Raw genomic sequence first — 16,358 nt, 5'->3', positions numbered from 1 at the left:
TTCAAGTATTTGAGAAAGCGGAGAGAAGCTTAAACTAATAATTCTTGTGTGCCTGCTATACAAATAGATAAAAGCAGAAAGATTCAGAATGAGATAGATCACATGTGGCATATGTGCAGGGATGACGTAATTTAAGGTGTGGCTGAAAATAATTCTGGGACTAATAGAGGGAAGTAACACAGTAACTCCAACTTTCACTCAGCCAGAATGGTGCATGACCTCTAATAATGACCCAAAAGGAGCTACTTAGATATGATGAAAAAAGACAATCAGGGTTCTCTTTTCTTTCTCTTGTCAGGACTGACAATGATAATGGCTTATTAAAGATTCCATTGTATTTCTGAGGTGCTGTTGTATTTTGGGGGTTTTTCAGGGTCAAAACTTCAGAAATAAAGGTGGAGTTTTTTTGAGCACAAATATATATATCTTTACTCAAAAAAGTTACTTCTGCACTCTGGGCAATAATTTCATTATCATTTTCTACCTTCAGATACAGCTATAAAGGTACAGGCAGCCAAAGACAAAGCAAGACAAGCCAACAATACTGCAAATGACGTCCTGGCCCAGATTAAAGACCTGAATCGGAATCTCCTGGGCTTGAGAAAAAACTACAGTAAACTTATAGATGACGTGGCCAAAACAAATGCAGTGGTGAAGGATCCAGTCAAGAACAGTAAGATCTTTTTCGGGTTGTTTGGAGGTGGTTTTTTTCAATTTATGGTTTTCGTTTCATATCTCAAAATGAAAGAGAGACACTCCAGAATTTCACTTACATAGCATTACTATAGTATGCTGGGATAAAAGAACTCTCTATCACTTCTATTTTCTGGGCTTCTTATATGTGAGAAGGGACCAGAGGTCCCTTTGAATGCTAACAATTCTGTGAATAGAATTTTAAATCTTAAAGGCTAGTGCTAGTTGTTGCAAGAAAAGCTTATGTCAGTGGGATGAACGTGTTATGGATAGATTTGTTCTTCAGATTACTTTCTAAAGTTTTTAGGAGGTGACTAATCAAAGATTGTGACTGGCAATTCACTGCCTGATACAAGAAAAATACCTCACACTAAATCTGTCTTCAGTCAATCAGATAATCAGTCCTAGGAGAAACGCCTGACTTTTTTCATATACGTTACTATTTTTGGTAGAACATTGAAGATACTTTAAAACAGAAAGAAGATTCTTGGAATTAAATTTTGTCAGCTTTTTTTTTTCCTTTTTTTTTGCCATGAATTCTGTTATTAAATGTGACAATTACTTTAGCATTGTAAAGTAATTTTACTTTGGTTAGGATGGATAAAAATGAATTCTATATTATAATACATTTTATGGTAGATTTCTAGACCGTCTCTCATATAGGAGTATACAGCCACAAAACTAGAGTGTCTTTAGTAAATGACTGAAGAACTAATTTCTCAGCTATTCAGGGCTCCCCAGATTATTGCCATCAATTTGATGAAGCTGGGCATCTACAAGCATACAGCTTAGGAGGCTGTCCTCATTCCGTGGACAAATATCCTCTGCCAATTGTTGCTGTACAATGTTGCTGTACAAGTGAAAGAAGTTAATCCCAATGGCAGTTTGTCACTGCCTGCCTGTTCCAGGTTCCCCATCTCTCATCAGCTGAGATACATGTGTATCCCAGTACATTTCCCATTGGCTGCATACAAGTTTAGACAATATGGAAAGTATTTTATTGATTGAAATAGTGTGGTTAGATTACAGCAGATTGTAGAAACAGCGGATCTGTAAGGTCTCTTGCAGGGTAGTGGGAAACAACTGAGAAGCAGTCATCAAGCAGTGGTTTCTTGGCACTGCTGAGTCTAGACTAGGGGCCATCTGTCCCAGCTCACGTATTCTGAGCCTGTGTGTACATTATCATTTTAGTTTAGATTAGGAGTGATAATTTGAAATTTAATCTCTTGATTGTCCCCAGTCACCATTATTTTGTTTGCCCTGAAGAGTGGTTTTAACATTTGCAAACTGTTTCATATCAGATAAAGCTGAACTGTGAGATGTTCTCCAGAAGTACAATTCGGTCATTCTCCAGATGTTAATGGATACTCAGATTACAGAATGAGATTAAAGTATTGTAGTGTGAACCATTCCAGATGCGTGAACAGGCTGGCACTCATGATTGAATGCAAAAGCAGATGTAGCCTTTCTATGTCAAAATTCAGGTGCTGAATTCTCATTTTGATAGATATGAACTATCTAAACGGCAAAAAGTTATTTATAGACTCATCCTGTCCCTTACTTTACTTTATATTTCTGTTAAGATCTTCAAAGCATTCTCTTATATTTTCTTCTGTCTCTTATGTTATCCTCTGTTTTTTCTCTTTTCTTTGTCTCCATATCTTGCCTGCAGAAATCTGTACGTATGGGTTTTTTTTACTTGCAGCTTATAGTGTGCATTTTCCAGTAAACAATGACTCACTGCTTACCACCAAGGCCTCTGCATGGTCCTCTATGTTTCACATTCATTGAAAGGGCTAAATAGTTACTTTTTGAAAACTTTGAGATAAAGTGACTTGGTAGCTAGTTTAACTTACATGAAACCTTAAGAAGCATCTTGAAGGTTTTAGTATGAGTGGGTCAAAATGAGATGCAGTTTTTCATGCTTTATCTAAGCATTATTTTCATTGCTAATATTATTATTTTCATGTAATATACATCTTTCTGGTAAATGCATGTTTGTCCCTTTCAGTGTCATCCACAAAAACCCACACCCTCATGCAAACCAAGTGTTGCAATCCTTAGATCTGCTGATGAGTTGTCAGAGAGGGTATTATTCACTAGTTGTATGCTGAGGGGCAAAAAAGAAATTTGAGCCTTAGAGAAAAAGAGAGGCAAAAATACTTTGGAAAAAAATATTTAGTTCACCTGAAAAAAAAGAAAATCATTTGCACTTTACTGTCACTGATTTTAAATCTGTTTGAGTACACATACAGAATTTTAAACTTGCAACCAGAATAAAACCTTTTTGTATTTGTGCCCATTATAATTAGTTTAAGAATTCATTTCAAGTTAATTTTAACCCAGTAATTTCAGAAATTACTTATGGAAACCAACCAGTTTTCCTTAATTCAGCATTTTTCTTCAAAATATGGGGATTTTTTTCAAGAAGAAAGCAAATATTTAATTCATAAATGTATTTTGCTACGGGAAATGTTTTCTCTAACTATCATCCTGAAGCACAGTTACATCTTCAAAATCCTGCTTTAACACCGGTGTTTGCTGCTATTGCTACTTTAACTTCTTCTAAATATTCTGAAATTGCCTTATACTGTTCAGGTAGCTTCCTGGCCTGTGTGTACCTTATAGTCGCATATACAATCTCTTGAGCGTTGTGTATGCAGAATTTTCTTGGATTTTATTATTGTAATGTATAATTATTCTCTGACACTTTTTTCTAAAGCTCTGCCTTGTTCTTTCTTATGAAGTTGCTGATGCAGATTCCAGTATTAAAAACCTAGAAAAGGAAGCAGATCGCCTGCTAGATAAAATCAAGCCAATCAAAGAACTCCAGGATAACTTAGGGAAAAACATTTCTCAGATAAAAGAGCTGATAAACCAAGCTCGGAAGCAAGCCAATTCGGTAAGTCCCATTTCTGCAAAAAAATTGACCTTTGAGTATTGATGGGATTTTATTTTCTACTTTTTATTTCTTTTCTACAGTGTGAATCCTTCCTAATTCTAAACATGGGTAAAGAGAGCAAATAATAGAATATAATTTCTCAGAAAAAAAGAGAATATTCTGATGATTTTCACACTGTGTCTTGTTTCTTCGTTTAAAACATGCACTTGTTAAATTAATAACATCTGTGGGAATAGATCTCATAAGGTTATTTTTAAGAAGTATTGTAGGTGATAGTGCAGTGGAAGAGTCACAATATCATTGATTTTTTGTGAAAACAAAAATGTATTTTTCTGCTTCAGCACTGATATTAAGCCCCAGATTTCATTTCATAGAACTTAGATTACTCAAGAATGACACCGTCTCAGACTCAGTGAAATTGCTGAGTATATCTGCTTCTCCCATATTTTTTGTTTTTCTCTATCCAGTAGCAGTACTTAAGACTTAAGAATTTGTTTCTAGTCCATTTAGTGAGTTTGGAACCCATCTCCCTGACTCAGTAGTATTGTCAATTCTAGGATCATCTGATTAATACTGAGATTATTCAGTTTGTGAATTAAAAAGCAAAGAAAAAAGAATCTTGTAGATGGTACTTGGGAAATCTTTCTCAAAAATGGTTGAAAAACAGTTCAAAAAATAACATAATAATAGGATAGTGGGAAAGAAGTGATAGGATAAATAGTAGGATACTGGTGAAAGAAGTTTTCACCATATATGTGATGAAATCTACACAGAACAGAAAGACAGGCTACAGTAATGATATGTTTTGTTACATTCATCTTCTGTCTGAGGGCTTTGAAGTACTTAACTGCTCGGAATTTCTGAGATAAGGAAATTAGGAGTTTGGTCCTATAATGGATCTCCTTTTCAGCAGAGTTTGCCATAAGCAGTACCATTATGTACATTTCCTCTAATGCATAAACATGTCTAGCTGGGATTGAAACACCATTGTACTGTCATTATGTCTGTGCTGGCATTATGAAAGCAAACAGTAAAGTGTTTTTATCTGTGCTCAGAGCCTGAGGAAACCAATACATGGATCCAAAAGCATGTGTCACTCAGCTGTGGAAATAAACTTAGTTATGAATGCCAACTCCATTAGGGACTATGTAAAAGCTGTGATAGACATAAGTGTTGGTTTAAAAATAATTGTGAAAAGGTGTCTTAAATTGGCATAATCAGAGATATTACAAGGGGAAAATAGATGATTGTGACTAGCCAACAGCAATATGCTGTAATTCCTTCAGGAATGCTGCTTATTTTCCTAGCTGCATATTCTACTTACAGACTATCTGTACTGCTAGAATGCTACTGTTACTTGCATTAGACCAGAATATCTTCTAGCTATTTTCTACACAGTTCATCCTTTAAATGTGAATTACAAAAGAATTTTCTATTTCCTTTTACTAAACAAGGCCAGAAAAAAAATCAATTTTTACCTTCTTTGCATATCCAAGCGACTCCCTGGTACATGTAACAGAAAAATGTGAAGGAAAAAAAAGGCATAATAGTCTTATAAATATTTGGAAGCATCTATGGTTAATTTTGAAATAATAAGCAGTGAACTGAATTCCTTCTATTATGCTTTTTTTGAAGATCAAAGTGTCTGTGTCCTCTGGAGGCAATTGTATTCGCACGTACAGACCAGAAATAAAGAAGGGAACATACAACACCGTCATTCTCAATGTGAAGACTGTAGTTGCTGACAATCTGCTTTTTTACCTTGGAAGTGCCAAGTTTGTGAGTCTGTCTCCTGCCTTTCATGTCAGAGTTGCTCGTTCAAATCAGATGACTGACAAATAAAGAAGATGAGAAAGGATTTTTTTTTTTCAGCCAGAGGCTTCAAAGCAGTAGTAGAGGGTCTAAAATAATCTAGACATTTACTGTCTTTGGTATTAATACAAAGATTTCTAAAATACGACCAGCAAATTTTTTACATATATCTTTATTTTAACTAGATATGAAATAGCAGGCTTGTACATGAACTACATTAGAGCTTTAAAATTTACAGTGCAACCAGAGTAATTTTGGAGCTGGTTGCGGTTTTTCCCTAGGGTATGAAATAGCTAATCATATTGCATCTGTCAAAGCTCCTATTTATTGTAATTTTAAGTCAAGACTACAATTTCAAGCAAAATAATGGTGAATGATTCAGTTTCCCATGAGACTTAGAGCAGACAGACTTCTAGAATAACCAATACTAATTCAGTAAATGGGAAAAATATCCTATTTTCCAACATTTCCAGCATGTATTTTATTTACCTGATACAAAATGAAAAAGCTAGATGGCATTGTGTTATCTCGACATCTTTTTGCCATCCAATGGATGTTTCAGAGTGTTCCTCTGAGTTAAATCCTTCTATTGACGGCTGCAATATTAACCTTCTGTAAATTTGGCAGTCATTTGCTGCATATCACTAAGAGAAATAATTTGCTGTCTTTACCTTAAGATTCCTTGTTTGAACCAATAAAAACAAGAAAAAGAGAGTGTCATTTTAGAACAATGTGAGAATTAATGTTAATTCTCTACTGTCTACATGTGGGTTTCTGATGCCTTGCTAAGTCTAAGTCATCTGAAATGTGAAAAGTTCTGGAAAACTTCCTTAATTAAAGCATGAGATCACTTGTATTTTCATATTTTGCATGTAGACTGACTTCTTGGCCATAGAGATGCGCAAAGGCAAGGTGAGCTTCCTGTGGGATGTGGGATCTGGAGTTGGACGAGTAGAATATCCAGATCTGACCATTGATGATGGGTTTTGGTACCGAATTGAGGCCTCTAGGTGAGTAAATATTTCACTTCCAAGGTTTTAGAAAAAATGGCTACTATGAGAAATTCTCGTCTGGTTTGACAAAAGCTTTTGGACCTGCAAGCCTTAGTACCAAAAGCGTACACACTCCAGTTACTGTTGAAATGTCAATTGTTCTCCATCGAGAATTTACTTTAATCACATACTTTCCCTCTAGCATCAACAATCTATGACTCCTTATATTTATTTCCTTTTGTTTATCTATCACTCTATTGATTGTCTTCTTCAACTAGCTTACTATTAAAATCAGTTAAAGGTTTTGGCACTCGAATAACTACTATTCTTTTCCCCTTGAATTTTAAAGAGGAGCAGCTTTTCTGAATTTTTGGTCTTGATACAATACTGCAAGTGAATGGTCTGTCACACAGCAGTATCTTGATTCTTACTCAGTATGCCATTCCCATAGGCAAAATGTCTCATCAAACTGGAAATATTTATGAAAGATACAGTTCATGAAAATTGAAGGAGGAGATATTCTGAAATGTTTAAATATATTTTGTAATTTGAGATCAGCTATTTAATGCCTTTGAACTTTAGAAATATAGATACATAAATATTGAAATCCCAGATTCGTTAGTTGAAGCTTGTATTTTCCATTCAAATAGCAAACCCGTGGCATATGGTGCAATAATCACAACATAAGGATTGCATAACTCTATAGCCTTTATCTTGAATAGATTTTAGTAATTTAGATAACATCAGCTGTATCGTAATTTGATAGAAAGCTGAGTAATTTCTCCTGCATGATTACAGTTAATTTCACATAGTATTAAACATAGAATGGATAATATAGTTAGAAAATGAGAGAATGAAGGAGAAAGAAAACAAAGCACTCTAATTCTGGTAACATGCATAGCTCCCAGAGGAGGAAATGGCATTCAGTTTAAATAGTTTAATGAAATCACAGAAATCAGCCATTCAGAGCAGAGAATTAAATAAAATTGTAGCACAGTCTCCAGAAGCTGGCTTAATGAAACCTTATTGCTAGGAAAATACAAACTGGGGTACAATACAAAGTGTTGAAATCTTCACCAGTTCATATTATGCATACCAAAGCAGCTTCATGACACAGTAATGCCAGGCTTTCATTTACAAGAAAGCTGCTTCAGCAGAATATGTAGCCAGAACATGGTATAAAATTCACACATCCTACAAAAGCCCATTACCTATTAGCTGGTTGTTCTGGATATATAGGATGTGCATACCATTAGTTTCTAAGAAAGTGCTGGATCAGCAATTTAGAATGATTACAGCTGCACAAATCAGAAGTACAGAGCAGTGTTTAGGAGAATTACATTGCAGAGGCATTAGGTGGATTTGTGGGATTAAGATGAAGAGCTTGGGGCTGATTTTGCATTCATAAGGCATACTTCACAAATCACGTACCCTATGGCAGAGTCTTCAACTCTGAACATTTTAGTCCATTTGACAGTTCTACTCTAACTCCCTTCCCAACCTCTTGGAGAGTTTTATGCATTTCATTCCCTCACACATTTTCTCCAAATTTCTGCTCAGTTCCAGTCACGGACTTTTTCAGCCTGACAGAATGGCCTGAGCAGCTGGAGCAGGGCAACTGCTTAGCATGGGGACATAAGATGAAATTCTGGCCTTACTGAATTTTGCCATTGTTTTCAGTGGTGACAAGGATTGACAATAATAATGATATGGTGTTAAACCCACCATAGGTTGATAGCCATTCTTAAGAATCCCAAAGGGCCTTAAAAAGATGAGATGTTGTGGCACAGAAGTTTGAAAATTCTCAAGTTCACTTAGCATTCTAAATAAAATCTAAACAAGAAAAATCTGATTGTTGAATAATGATCAGAGATGGTTTGTTTATGCATGCACCGAAGTTTCCAGTTAGTTAGACTAAATTGATAATTACTGCATAGCTTTTCCAGGGACACATTTAATTTTCATCACCTTTTTTATTTAAAGCATAATGATCCTTTGCATTTTACTGTATATTCAAATTTATAATGGAAATATCTTGTATTTTTTAAATGAAATTGAAGGAAATTTTCTTATTCCTATAGGAATTTCTAAAGGAATTCCCTATACTTTGATGGTACAGGAGTTTAGCAAATGTCACTTACAAGCTATTTACCTGCTTACAGAAGCAAACTTGATTGGCATCAAGAACTGCAATCAATCCAAGTGCCAATTAACAAAGGCAAATCTGGCATAACAGTACGTGACAAAATGATTTAAAGCAGGTTTACAGCATGCAAATAATGTCAATTTTGTGAGACAGTCAGATGGATGAGAGAATATTTTTGAGACTCACTAGATCAGTGTTACTTGACTTCAGCAGGCCTCAATTAGGAGCAGGACCTGATTAGTTGTGATTTTAATCAACTGTGATTTAAGTATTACCATTGTTTTGATTGTTAGTGACAGAGTTTAAGCAGTGCCCTTCTTTTGAGGACAAAGGATGTGTGAATCACAAGTTCACTATAGACACATCCAGTTTAGTTCAGCAAGAATTCAGTCTTAAAGTACTGTAGCAAATATGAGCCATGCTTTTCAGTGAAGACTTTCTGTGCTTTCAAAGTGTCAAGGAGCAGAGTGTACTACATGGTAGTTTATAATTTAATGCTGATGACTTGCTAAAGTTGTCTCAGTTATATAATGCCTCTCTTAAGGAGCAAACACTGCATGCCATTACACAAATTTTTCATAGATCAAGTCAGAGGCACCCGTCAGGATCATCAAGCCCAACTCCTGGCCCTGTCCAGAACACTCACAAGAGACACACCATGTACCTGACAGCATTGTCCAAACACCTTGTGTATTCAGGCAGTCCTGGTGTTGTGACCACTTCCAAGGAGAGCCTGTTCCAGGGCTCAGCACCCTCTGGATGGAAAACGTTTTTCCGATATCCTACCTAAACCTCCCCTGACTCAGCTGCATGCTGTTCTCTCAAATCCTGTCACTGATCACAGGAGCAGAGATCGGTATCTGCCCCTCCATTTCCCCTCAGGAGGATGTTGAAGTTGGCAATGAGGTCTCTCCTCAGTCTCCTCCAGGCTGAATAGACCAGGTGACCTCAACCACTAGTCACAAGGCTTCCCCTCCAGACTCTTCACTGTTCTTGCTTTGAACGTGGCCCTACTTTGAACTTTCTCTAATACTGTAATGTCTTTTTTTATATTATGGCACTCAAAACTGTTCCCAGAACTCGTGGTGAGGCCGCTCCAGTGCAGAGCAGAGGGGGACAGTCCCCTCCCTTGCCCAGCTGGTGATGCTGTGCCTGATGCTCCCCAGCACAGGGTTGGCCCTCCTGGCTGACAGGGCACTACTGGCTCATGTTCAACTTGCCACTGACCAAGACCCTCAGGGGCCTTTCCATGGGGCTGCTCTCCAGCCTCTCATTCCCCAGTCTATACACACAACCCCATCCTAGGTACAGAATCTGGCACTTGCCCTTGTTAAATTTCATATGGTTGGTGTTTCCCCATTTCTCTAGTTTGTCGAGGTCTGTCTGCAGGGCCTGTCTGCCCTCAAGGAAGTTGCCAGCTTCTCCCAGTTTTAGTGTCCTTTCATTGTCATTTTGCATATCAGCCACATAGTGCTGAAACATCTTCTGTAATCCTCCAGTTTTACAGAACTGATTATCACTAGAACAATGTCTTTCAACCTGATAACTTGTCATGCACAGGGTAGCAAAATCTTTTTGCTGTCAAGTTAGCCAAGATCTTTCTTCAAGCTCCATTGTCCTCTCTAAATAAGAGAGAATTATTTATAGAAGAGACTCCATTGTGAGCATTTCAGTCTGTTTGAAGATGAAAGACATCCATACTATTTGTGAATTATTAGACACCCTAAAAAGTGTCAGTTTGCTCAGTGACTTTTGCATTATTTCACTTGAGTGTTTTTAAACTAATCCTGATTTAAGCACAATATAGACTGGAAGTGTCCATAACTTTCTTTCAGAAAGCATAACATTTCAGTAGTTTAAAAAAAAGTTTCTAGCGACTTTTAGTTTTTCAAGAATTTTTACTTTTATCCCTAAAAGGGCTTCACATCAGTAAACCTTCTGCTATAAACCCGTTGCACCTTAGACTCTCACAAGTCCATGGGGGTGGAATTCACCCAAGACTACTGAGGGAGCCACTTTCAATCATATACCAGCAGTCCCAGGTGGCTGCCTGCAAACCAGTAAATGTGAGACCCATCTATAAGAAGTTTCAGAAGGAGGTTTCAGGAATCTTGTCTCTCCACAGTGTGTTCCTTCTGTTGTAAAAATGTGTCAGCAACCTCTTTCTGTGCCAGGTGCTACTACATTAATATAATCAAAGGAGTAGAAAATAAACTGATACAGAAACTGTTAATAAATGGCAAAGTTCATTGGTGTTGTGTTGCCATCAATATTTGATGTGATTCATAAAGGACAATGAAGTAATGTTCTTGAGCATAATGGCGTTTGTACTGTTTGAAAAACAGTCTGACAACTCCACTGCAGGAAATGCAAATTCTGTCTCTCACAGTGAAGGAAAATGAAGTGCTTTATCACTTCATTTCAGTTCAAATATTATATAATAAACATTCTTTGTTTTAGTCAATTCAAGGTCCATGTCATGTGTATAGTGAATTTTGTTCAAAAAGGACATTCAGGTGAGGAAAAGATCTGGTTTTGTGATCATATCTTTAGCTTACACAGGCGTAAGCTGTTCATACAAATGAACGTCTGTTCATTTGTATCAAAATGAAGCGTAATCAGGTCAGTCATGTGTGCTTCTGTTAAAAGGCACCATTTAAAATAGAGTTTTCTATGTTTGGTGTAACTACTACTTTGTATGCTTAAATTCTTTTTTTTTTTTAATCTCTAGGACTGGGAAAAATGGCACAATATCGGTGCGAGCTCTGGATGGTCCTAAAGCCAGCATCGTGCCAGCCACATTCAGTGCTGTCTCCCCTCCTGGATATACCATTCTGGATGTGGATGTTAATGCTGTGCTGTTTGTTGGTGGTTTAACAGAAAAAATTAAAGTAATGCCTTTTCTGGTGTTACTGTGTTTGCTGGTCATATGTGTGGACAAATTTTGTTATTGCTTAAAATAGAAAGAGGAAATTTTAATATGCTGGTGTCATTATAATAGCTGCTTCAACTGCAAGTAGTACTCTTGCACTTTTGAAAGGTTATTGGGATTTGCCTAGACCAAGATGCACAAGTATGAGATTTCACTACCCACAATGTTACCTTCTGATCAGAAGCCCTGTAGCTGGCTGTATTGATGCAGCATTTAGCCCAAACAACTAATTCCTGCTGGGTGGATGGATGTTTTACCTTGGACACACTGCTGCCCTGACAGGCTTTCAGATCCTGAGTGACAGGAACTCATTTCTCTTTTCGTACATTTCTGGTCTCCTAACAGTGTACAGAAGAGAATATTTTCCCTTGCATTTGGGGTTTTTCCTTTGTTGTGTATCCACAGTATTACTTCCTCCTTTGCAGTCTGCTTTTGGTGTTTCTGCTTTATTTTCTTTTTTTTTTTCCAGTTTCCCTCCCTGTTCCCCTCCAGATATCCGCATCATACCCCTGATCTATTTTCTCTTGTTTTTGTGTGTTCATTTTTCTGGTGACATCTTCTACCTTGCTAAACTTCATGGGATGAATAGAAGATGTGTGCCAAATAGAATAGATGGAAAACTTTAAAAAAATATTCTCCAATAAAAGCTAGTTAGAACTTCTTTTCCAATGACATTCTTTTAAAAAAAGTTTAAATATTCTGTTCCTGATCAATATTTTAGCATTTGAAAAGAAGCTGACATTTAGACTTTCCCAAATAGTGAACTCACTGAACTTTTTTTACTCTCAAGTAAATATGTCCTCAAGTGTTAAAATAACACAACACGCAGAAAAATTCAAGTGCAAAACTTAATGTCAGAACAGCTGTTTTTGGCCTCAGTAAGGGTTGTCCAAACGTTTTCTGAAGAGCTCTCTATTTTTTCATTTTAGTCAGGAAAATCTTCCTGAATTCTTTTTTTCTCTAGATAGTTAAAGGCAAGGGCAGCAGTAGGTAGGCAGTCTCTTTTAAGTTTGGTATGGCTGGCTGGTATATTTGGAATGTAGAGTTTTAAACACTATCTGATTTGTTTTGTTCAAATACAGTCTCTGAATTAAAATATAACTTCAGATTTTGGGGAATTTCTGTTGTCATGTGGTACAGTTGTAAGGCTCCCAGAATGAAGACCTTAACCAAGAGTTTTCTAAAACTGTGCAGCTCTTTGGACATTTAATCAAGGTTACTGGTATATCTTAGGCCGCTGACTCAGAAATCTGCTTTTTCATATTATTGGGGTTTGGAATGCTTTAGCTTTGTCCTACGGTTTTGTCCACATCCCTCTTTGCATACATTTCTGCAGTGTATTCAAAAAGAAAGTTCATTTTCAGTTTTTAAAAACACCTTTCATCTGACTTGTAGAAGGCTATGATACTTAGATGTCATGAATTTCTTAGAAGTGACATTAAGTTCATACTTGTTGCTAATTAAAACCTATCCAATTACCCTGGGAAATATCAGTAGCACATTAAGTCTTTTGAGTCATACTTTTCCTTGAGTATTTTCAAATTGCACTTCTCCATGTTCTCTTGCAAGATCTTAATATTTGTAATTGCTGTAAAAACAGCAGGTGCTTGTCTATCTCAAATAGCTAAGTGTATAGATTTTTAATCAGCTCATATTGATGAACTGAAATTTAAGTGAATCAGGGTATTTTTAGAAGGATAATTTTTAGCAGAGTGCTCTGTGTACTGTAAACTATTATTGCCTTCATCATGGTACCATGTTATGTTCTAAGGAGCATTACTCTATGTGCATGACCCTAGCTTAATGAGTTCTGATGGAACATGGGTTTTAATTGCTTTGCCCTATGCACCTTTTTCTGCATCCAAAATTCAGCATGAACTTTACAGGTGTAACCACTGAGTTCTCAGCCTGTCTTTTAGCTTGGACAGTCTGCTCAATTTCCAGGGTTTCAAGCATTACAAGAGAAACACTTTGCTTATCGTTTTGTGGGCAAGATTGCTCATAGCCCTTTCTTGAAAGTCTGAAATGAAAACCTAGCTAGGCCCTGAACAGGTGAGAGCAGCCAGCTCTCTGAACAGCCAGGAGAAGTGGTGGAAGCCAAAGCAGCTCCTTGCTCTTTAGGACTTGTTCTCCCACGACCTTCCCAAGAGTTTCAAATCTAAATGGTCTTTCCTGTTCGGACTGATACAAAGTTCACATTTTCACTGCTCAGTTTTTCTGTAGGAGGTCTTCTCAGATTAAATACTACTCTTGGTATTTAAAATATTATGAAACATCTTATGAGGTTTTTTTAAATGATTTTATATGGAATTTTATATGGGGGTTTTTGGGTGGGTTTTTTGGGGGGTTTTTTCAGGAGTTTTTTGGTGGGTTTTGTTTTGTTTTGTTTTTTTGTACTGTTTTTATGTTTTCAAATGCAGTAGATCACTTTAAGTTTAATTCTAAGGAGGTTTGTGTTCTCTGTTGCAGAAGTCAGATGCTGTAAGAGTCACCACCTTCACTGGCTGCATGGGCGAAACCTTTCTAGACAGCAAACCCATAGGACTCTGGAATTTCAGGGATATTGAAGGCGACTGCAAAGGGTGTGCCGTCAGGTAGGTAAAGCACTGACTGCCTCTTGTGCTTCTTTAGGGAACCTGTGTGCAGTGACATTACATTCAGTGGTAAGTAGCAGGAATTTCCACAGCAGCCATCAAATTCCAACATGTATGCAACAGAAGTTAGGTGGCAATTGCACCGAGGGGGGAAGCAGCCAGTTTGGCTTCTAAGTGTGGTCAGTTAGTTACCAGAATTGAGCTGGTGGGACAGGGCTGTGATAGAAAGGCTCCTGACAACCAGTAACCAGAAACAGTCAAAGCATCAGAGAGCATGAGAGCCACAGTGAACTCAGTCTGGCACATGTACAGCTGTGGTGTGGGTGCCTGGATTTCTTACGTGGTGTGGAACAGAGTCCAGTGCCTCAAGATGGCTTTCACAGCCACCAGGGTAGTGAGCAGAGACCCCACAAAAGAAATGCATTTGCATTCTCAAAATAGAATGGGAAATTCTGTCCCTGTCAGTGGAAGGTTTGAAAACACATCGAACCAAGTTCAGGAAGACTCCCAGGAGCTGTGCCCACATCCTAACCCTGCACTTTTTAACTTCACATGGCAAAAGAAGATAGTTGGAATCATTCTTTTCAGCCCACAGGTGGCAGATGGTGAGGGAACGGTGCAGTTTGATGGTGACAGCTATGCCATGGTGAGCCGCCCAATCCGCTGGAACCCCAATATTTCCACAGTCATGTTCAAGTTCAGGACCTTCTCATCGAATGCTCTGCTGATGTATCTAGCTACTGATGACTTGGTAAGAACAGCTAGCTAACCTCTATGCTCCTTGCAGGCTTCATGCCATCTTTGCAGTCACTGAATTTATCAGATCATAAAAAAATTAGCAGTTTAAGGTGCCACTATCCTGGTGTGGTGTTGCCTGGTATGATGGTTCACTGCTGGCCAACTGAAGATGGTGTTGACTACCTAGTGTTTAGGGGGAATGAATGGAGATTATTATGTTATTCTGGAGAGAATCCCAGCTTTTTCTGAAAATATTAATTAATTTTCCTTTATCCTAGATGTTTATGTGTATGAACATTTTTAGTTGTGTTTGTCTATTCATAGTTTAAAATATCGCAGTGTGATGGCAGGGAGAATATGGGAAGAGATGAGTCATATAAAAATCCTGCTCATATAAAGAAAATGTTTAGGTTTCATTGAGGGGGTTTAAAGGGGGACTGGTGCAACAAATAAGATGTAATAGTGATCGTGTTTTTCCAATATCTACAAATGGCTTCTCTTACAGCTAAAATAGAGAAAAGAAACATTAGTTTTAAAGTTGTTTAAGGTTTTTATTCACAGGCAGTATCAAATGTCTGTGGATAACAGTGGATAACAGGGAGAAATTATTTATGAAGACACCTGTCCAGATCTGAATAACTCATCTTTGACATCTCTGATCCAGATTGATTTGCATGACTGACAGGGAACAGAGTCTTTCCCTTATCCTTTTCCTATGGGGCAGAAATTATGTACAGTGTTTTTCACTGATGACTTGAAGAATTACTGAGCATTTGCTATTTTACAAAAACTGTGTTTGTGTAAACCAGTCTTATTTCAGATTCTTGTATTTTGGAAATAATTAGCTGGAATTATCAAGGAGGAGGGTGCTCCTCCTGACTGACTCTAGCAAATCTAGATTTTTATTATGATAATGAAATATTTATGTAGCTTTTCTAATGAACTTTTATAATTGAGTATTGAAAGTATAATTAATGTCATTATTTTAAATTATTTTATATAATTATTTTTGAATTACATATTTTTCTATGAAAAAAATACTTAATTGAAATCTCAAAAACACAAGCAACTGGTCCCTGGTATGTTTTGTCTCTTATGATACTGTCCCACTGCATAAAAAAGTGGAGGATGCTCTTTCTAATGATGCATGGATAGACATGCTTAAACATCTAGACTACTGAGTTTGTTCAGTTTTAGTCTGAGAAGAGGTGGAACTGGCCATGACCAAAATGATAATAAAAATTTCTCTAGTACATTTATGTCCTAGGTCACAGTTCCACCATTACTTACCTAATGGCTTTCGTGCTGTCCAGTTCTCTGGCTATTTGTTTTGCTCTTTGTATCCTGCCAGTTCTTTTTTTGGAGATAGTGCAGCATATATCATTGCTCCAGTCAGCCATCTCCAGTTGCTGCTTGGATACTAGAATCAGTGGTTGATGAAAATAAGAGTGTTCATAGCTCTCTTTGTCTCCATCTCTTTGTTGCTCTGTTGCTTCCATAGACTACTCTCTGGAAATCTGGTAAAACATTACCATCTTCACTATTTTAG

General features: G+C 37.1%; 1 protein-coding gene across 1 annotated transcript in view; it reads left to right on the top strand.

Annotated features, from left to right (window-relative positions):
* Positions 1-16,358, top strand: part of LAMA2 (laminin subunit alpha 2) — a 338,729-nt gene that overhangs the window by 291,759 nt on the left and 30,612 nt on the right. Inside the window, exons 43-49 of the mRNA XM_066180303.1 lie at positions 491-673; positions 3,441-3,595; positions 5,231-5,374; positions 6,284-6,417; positions 11,277-11,436; positions 13,947-14,071; positions 14,660-14,822. Of these exons, the coding sequence (XP_066036400.1) occupies positions 491-673; positions 3,441-3,595; positions 5,231-5,374; positions 6,284-6,417; positions 11,277-11,436; positions 13,947-14,071; positions 14,660-14,822 (1,064 nt within the window). The remainder of the gene's footprint in view (positions 1-490; positions 674-3,440; positions 3,596-5,230; positions 5,375-6,283; positions 6,418-11,276; positions 11,437-13,946; positions 14,072-14,659; positions 14,823-16,358) is intronic.

The sequence above is a fragment of the Chamaea fasciata genome, unplaced genomic scaffold (genome assembly GCF_029207755.1).
Source record: "Chamaea fasciata isolate MVZ Bird 193981 ecotype frontalis unplaced genomic scaffold, bChaFas1.0.hap1 SCAF_3, whole genome shotgun sequence".
In the NCBI taxonomy this organism is placed as follows: Eukaryota; Metazoa; Chordata; class Aves; order Passeriformes; family Sylviidae; genus Chamaea; species Chamaea fasciata.
This window is presented reverse-complemented; position numbering and strand designations above follow the sequence as displayed.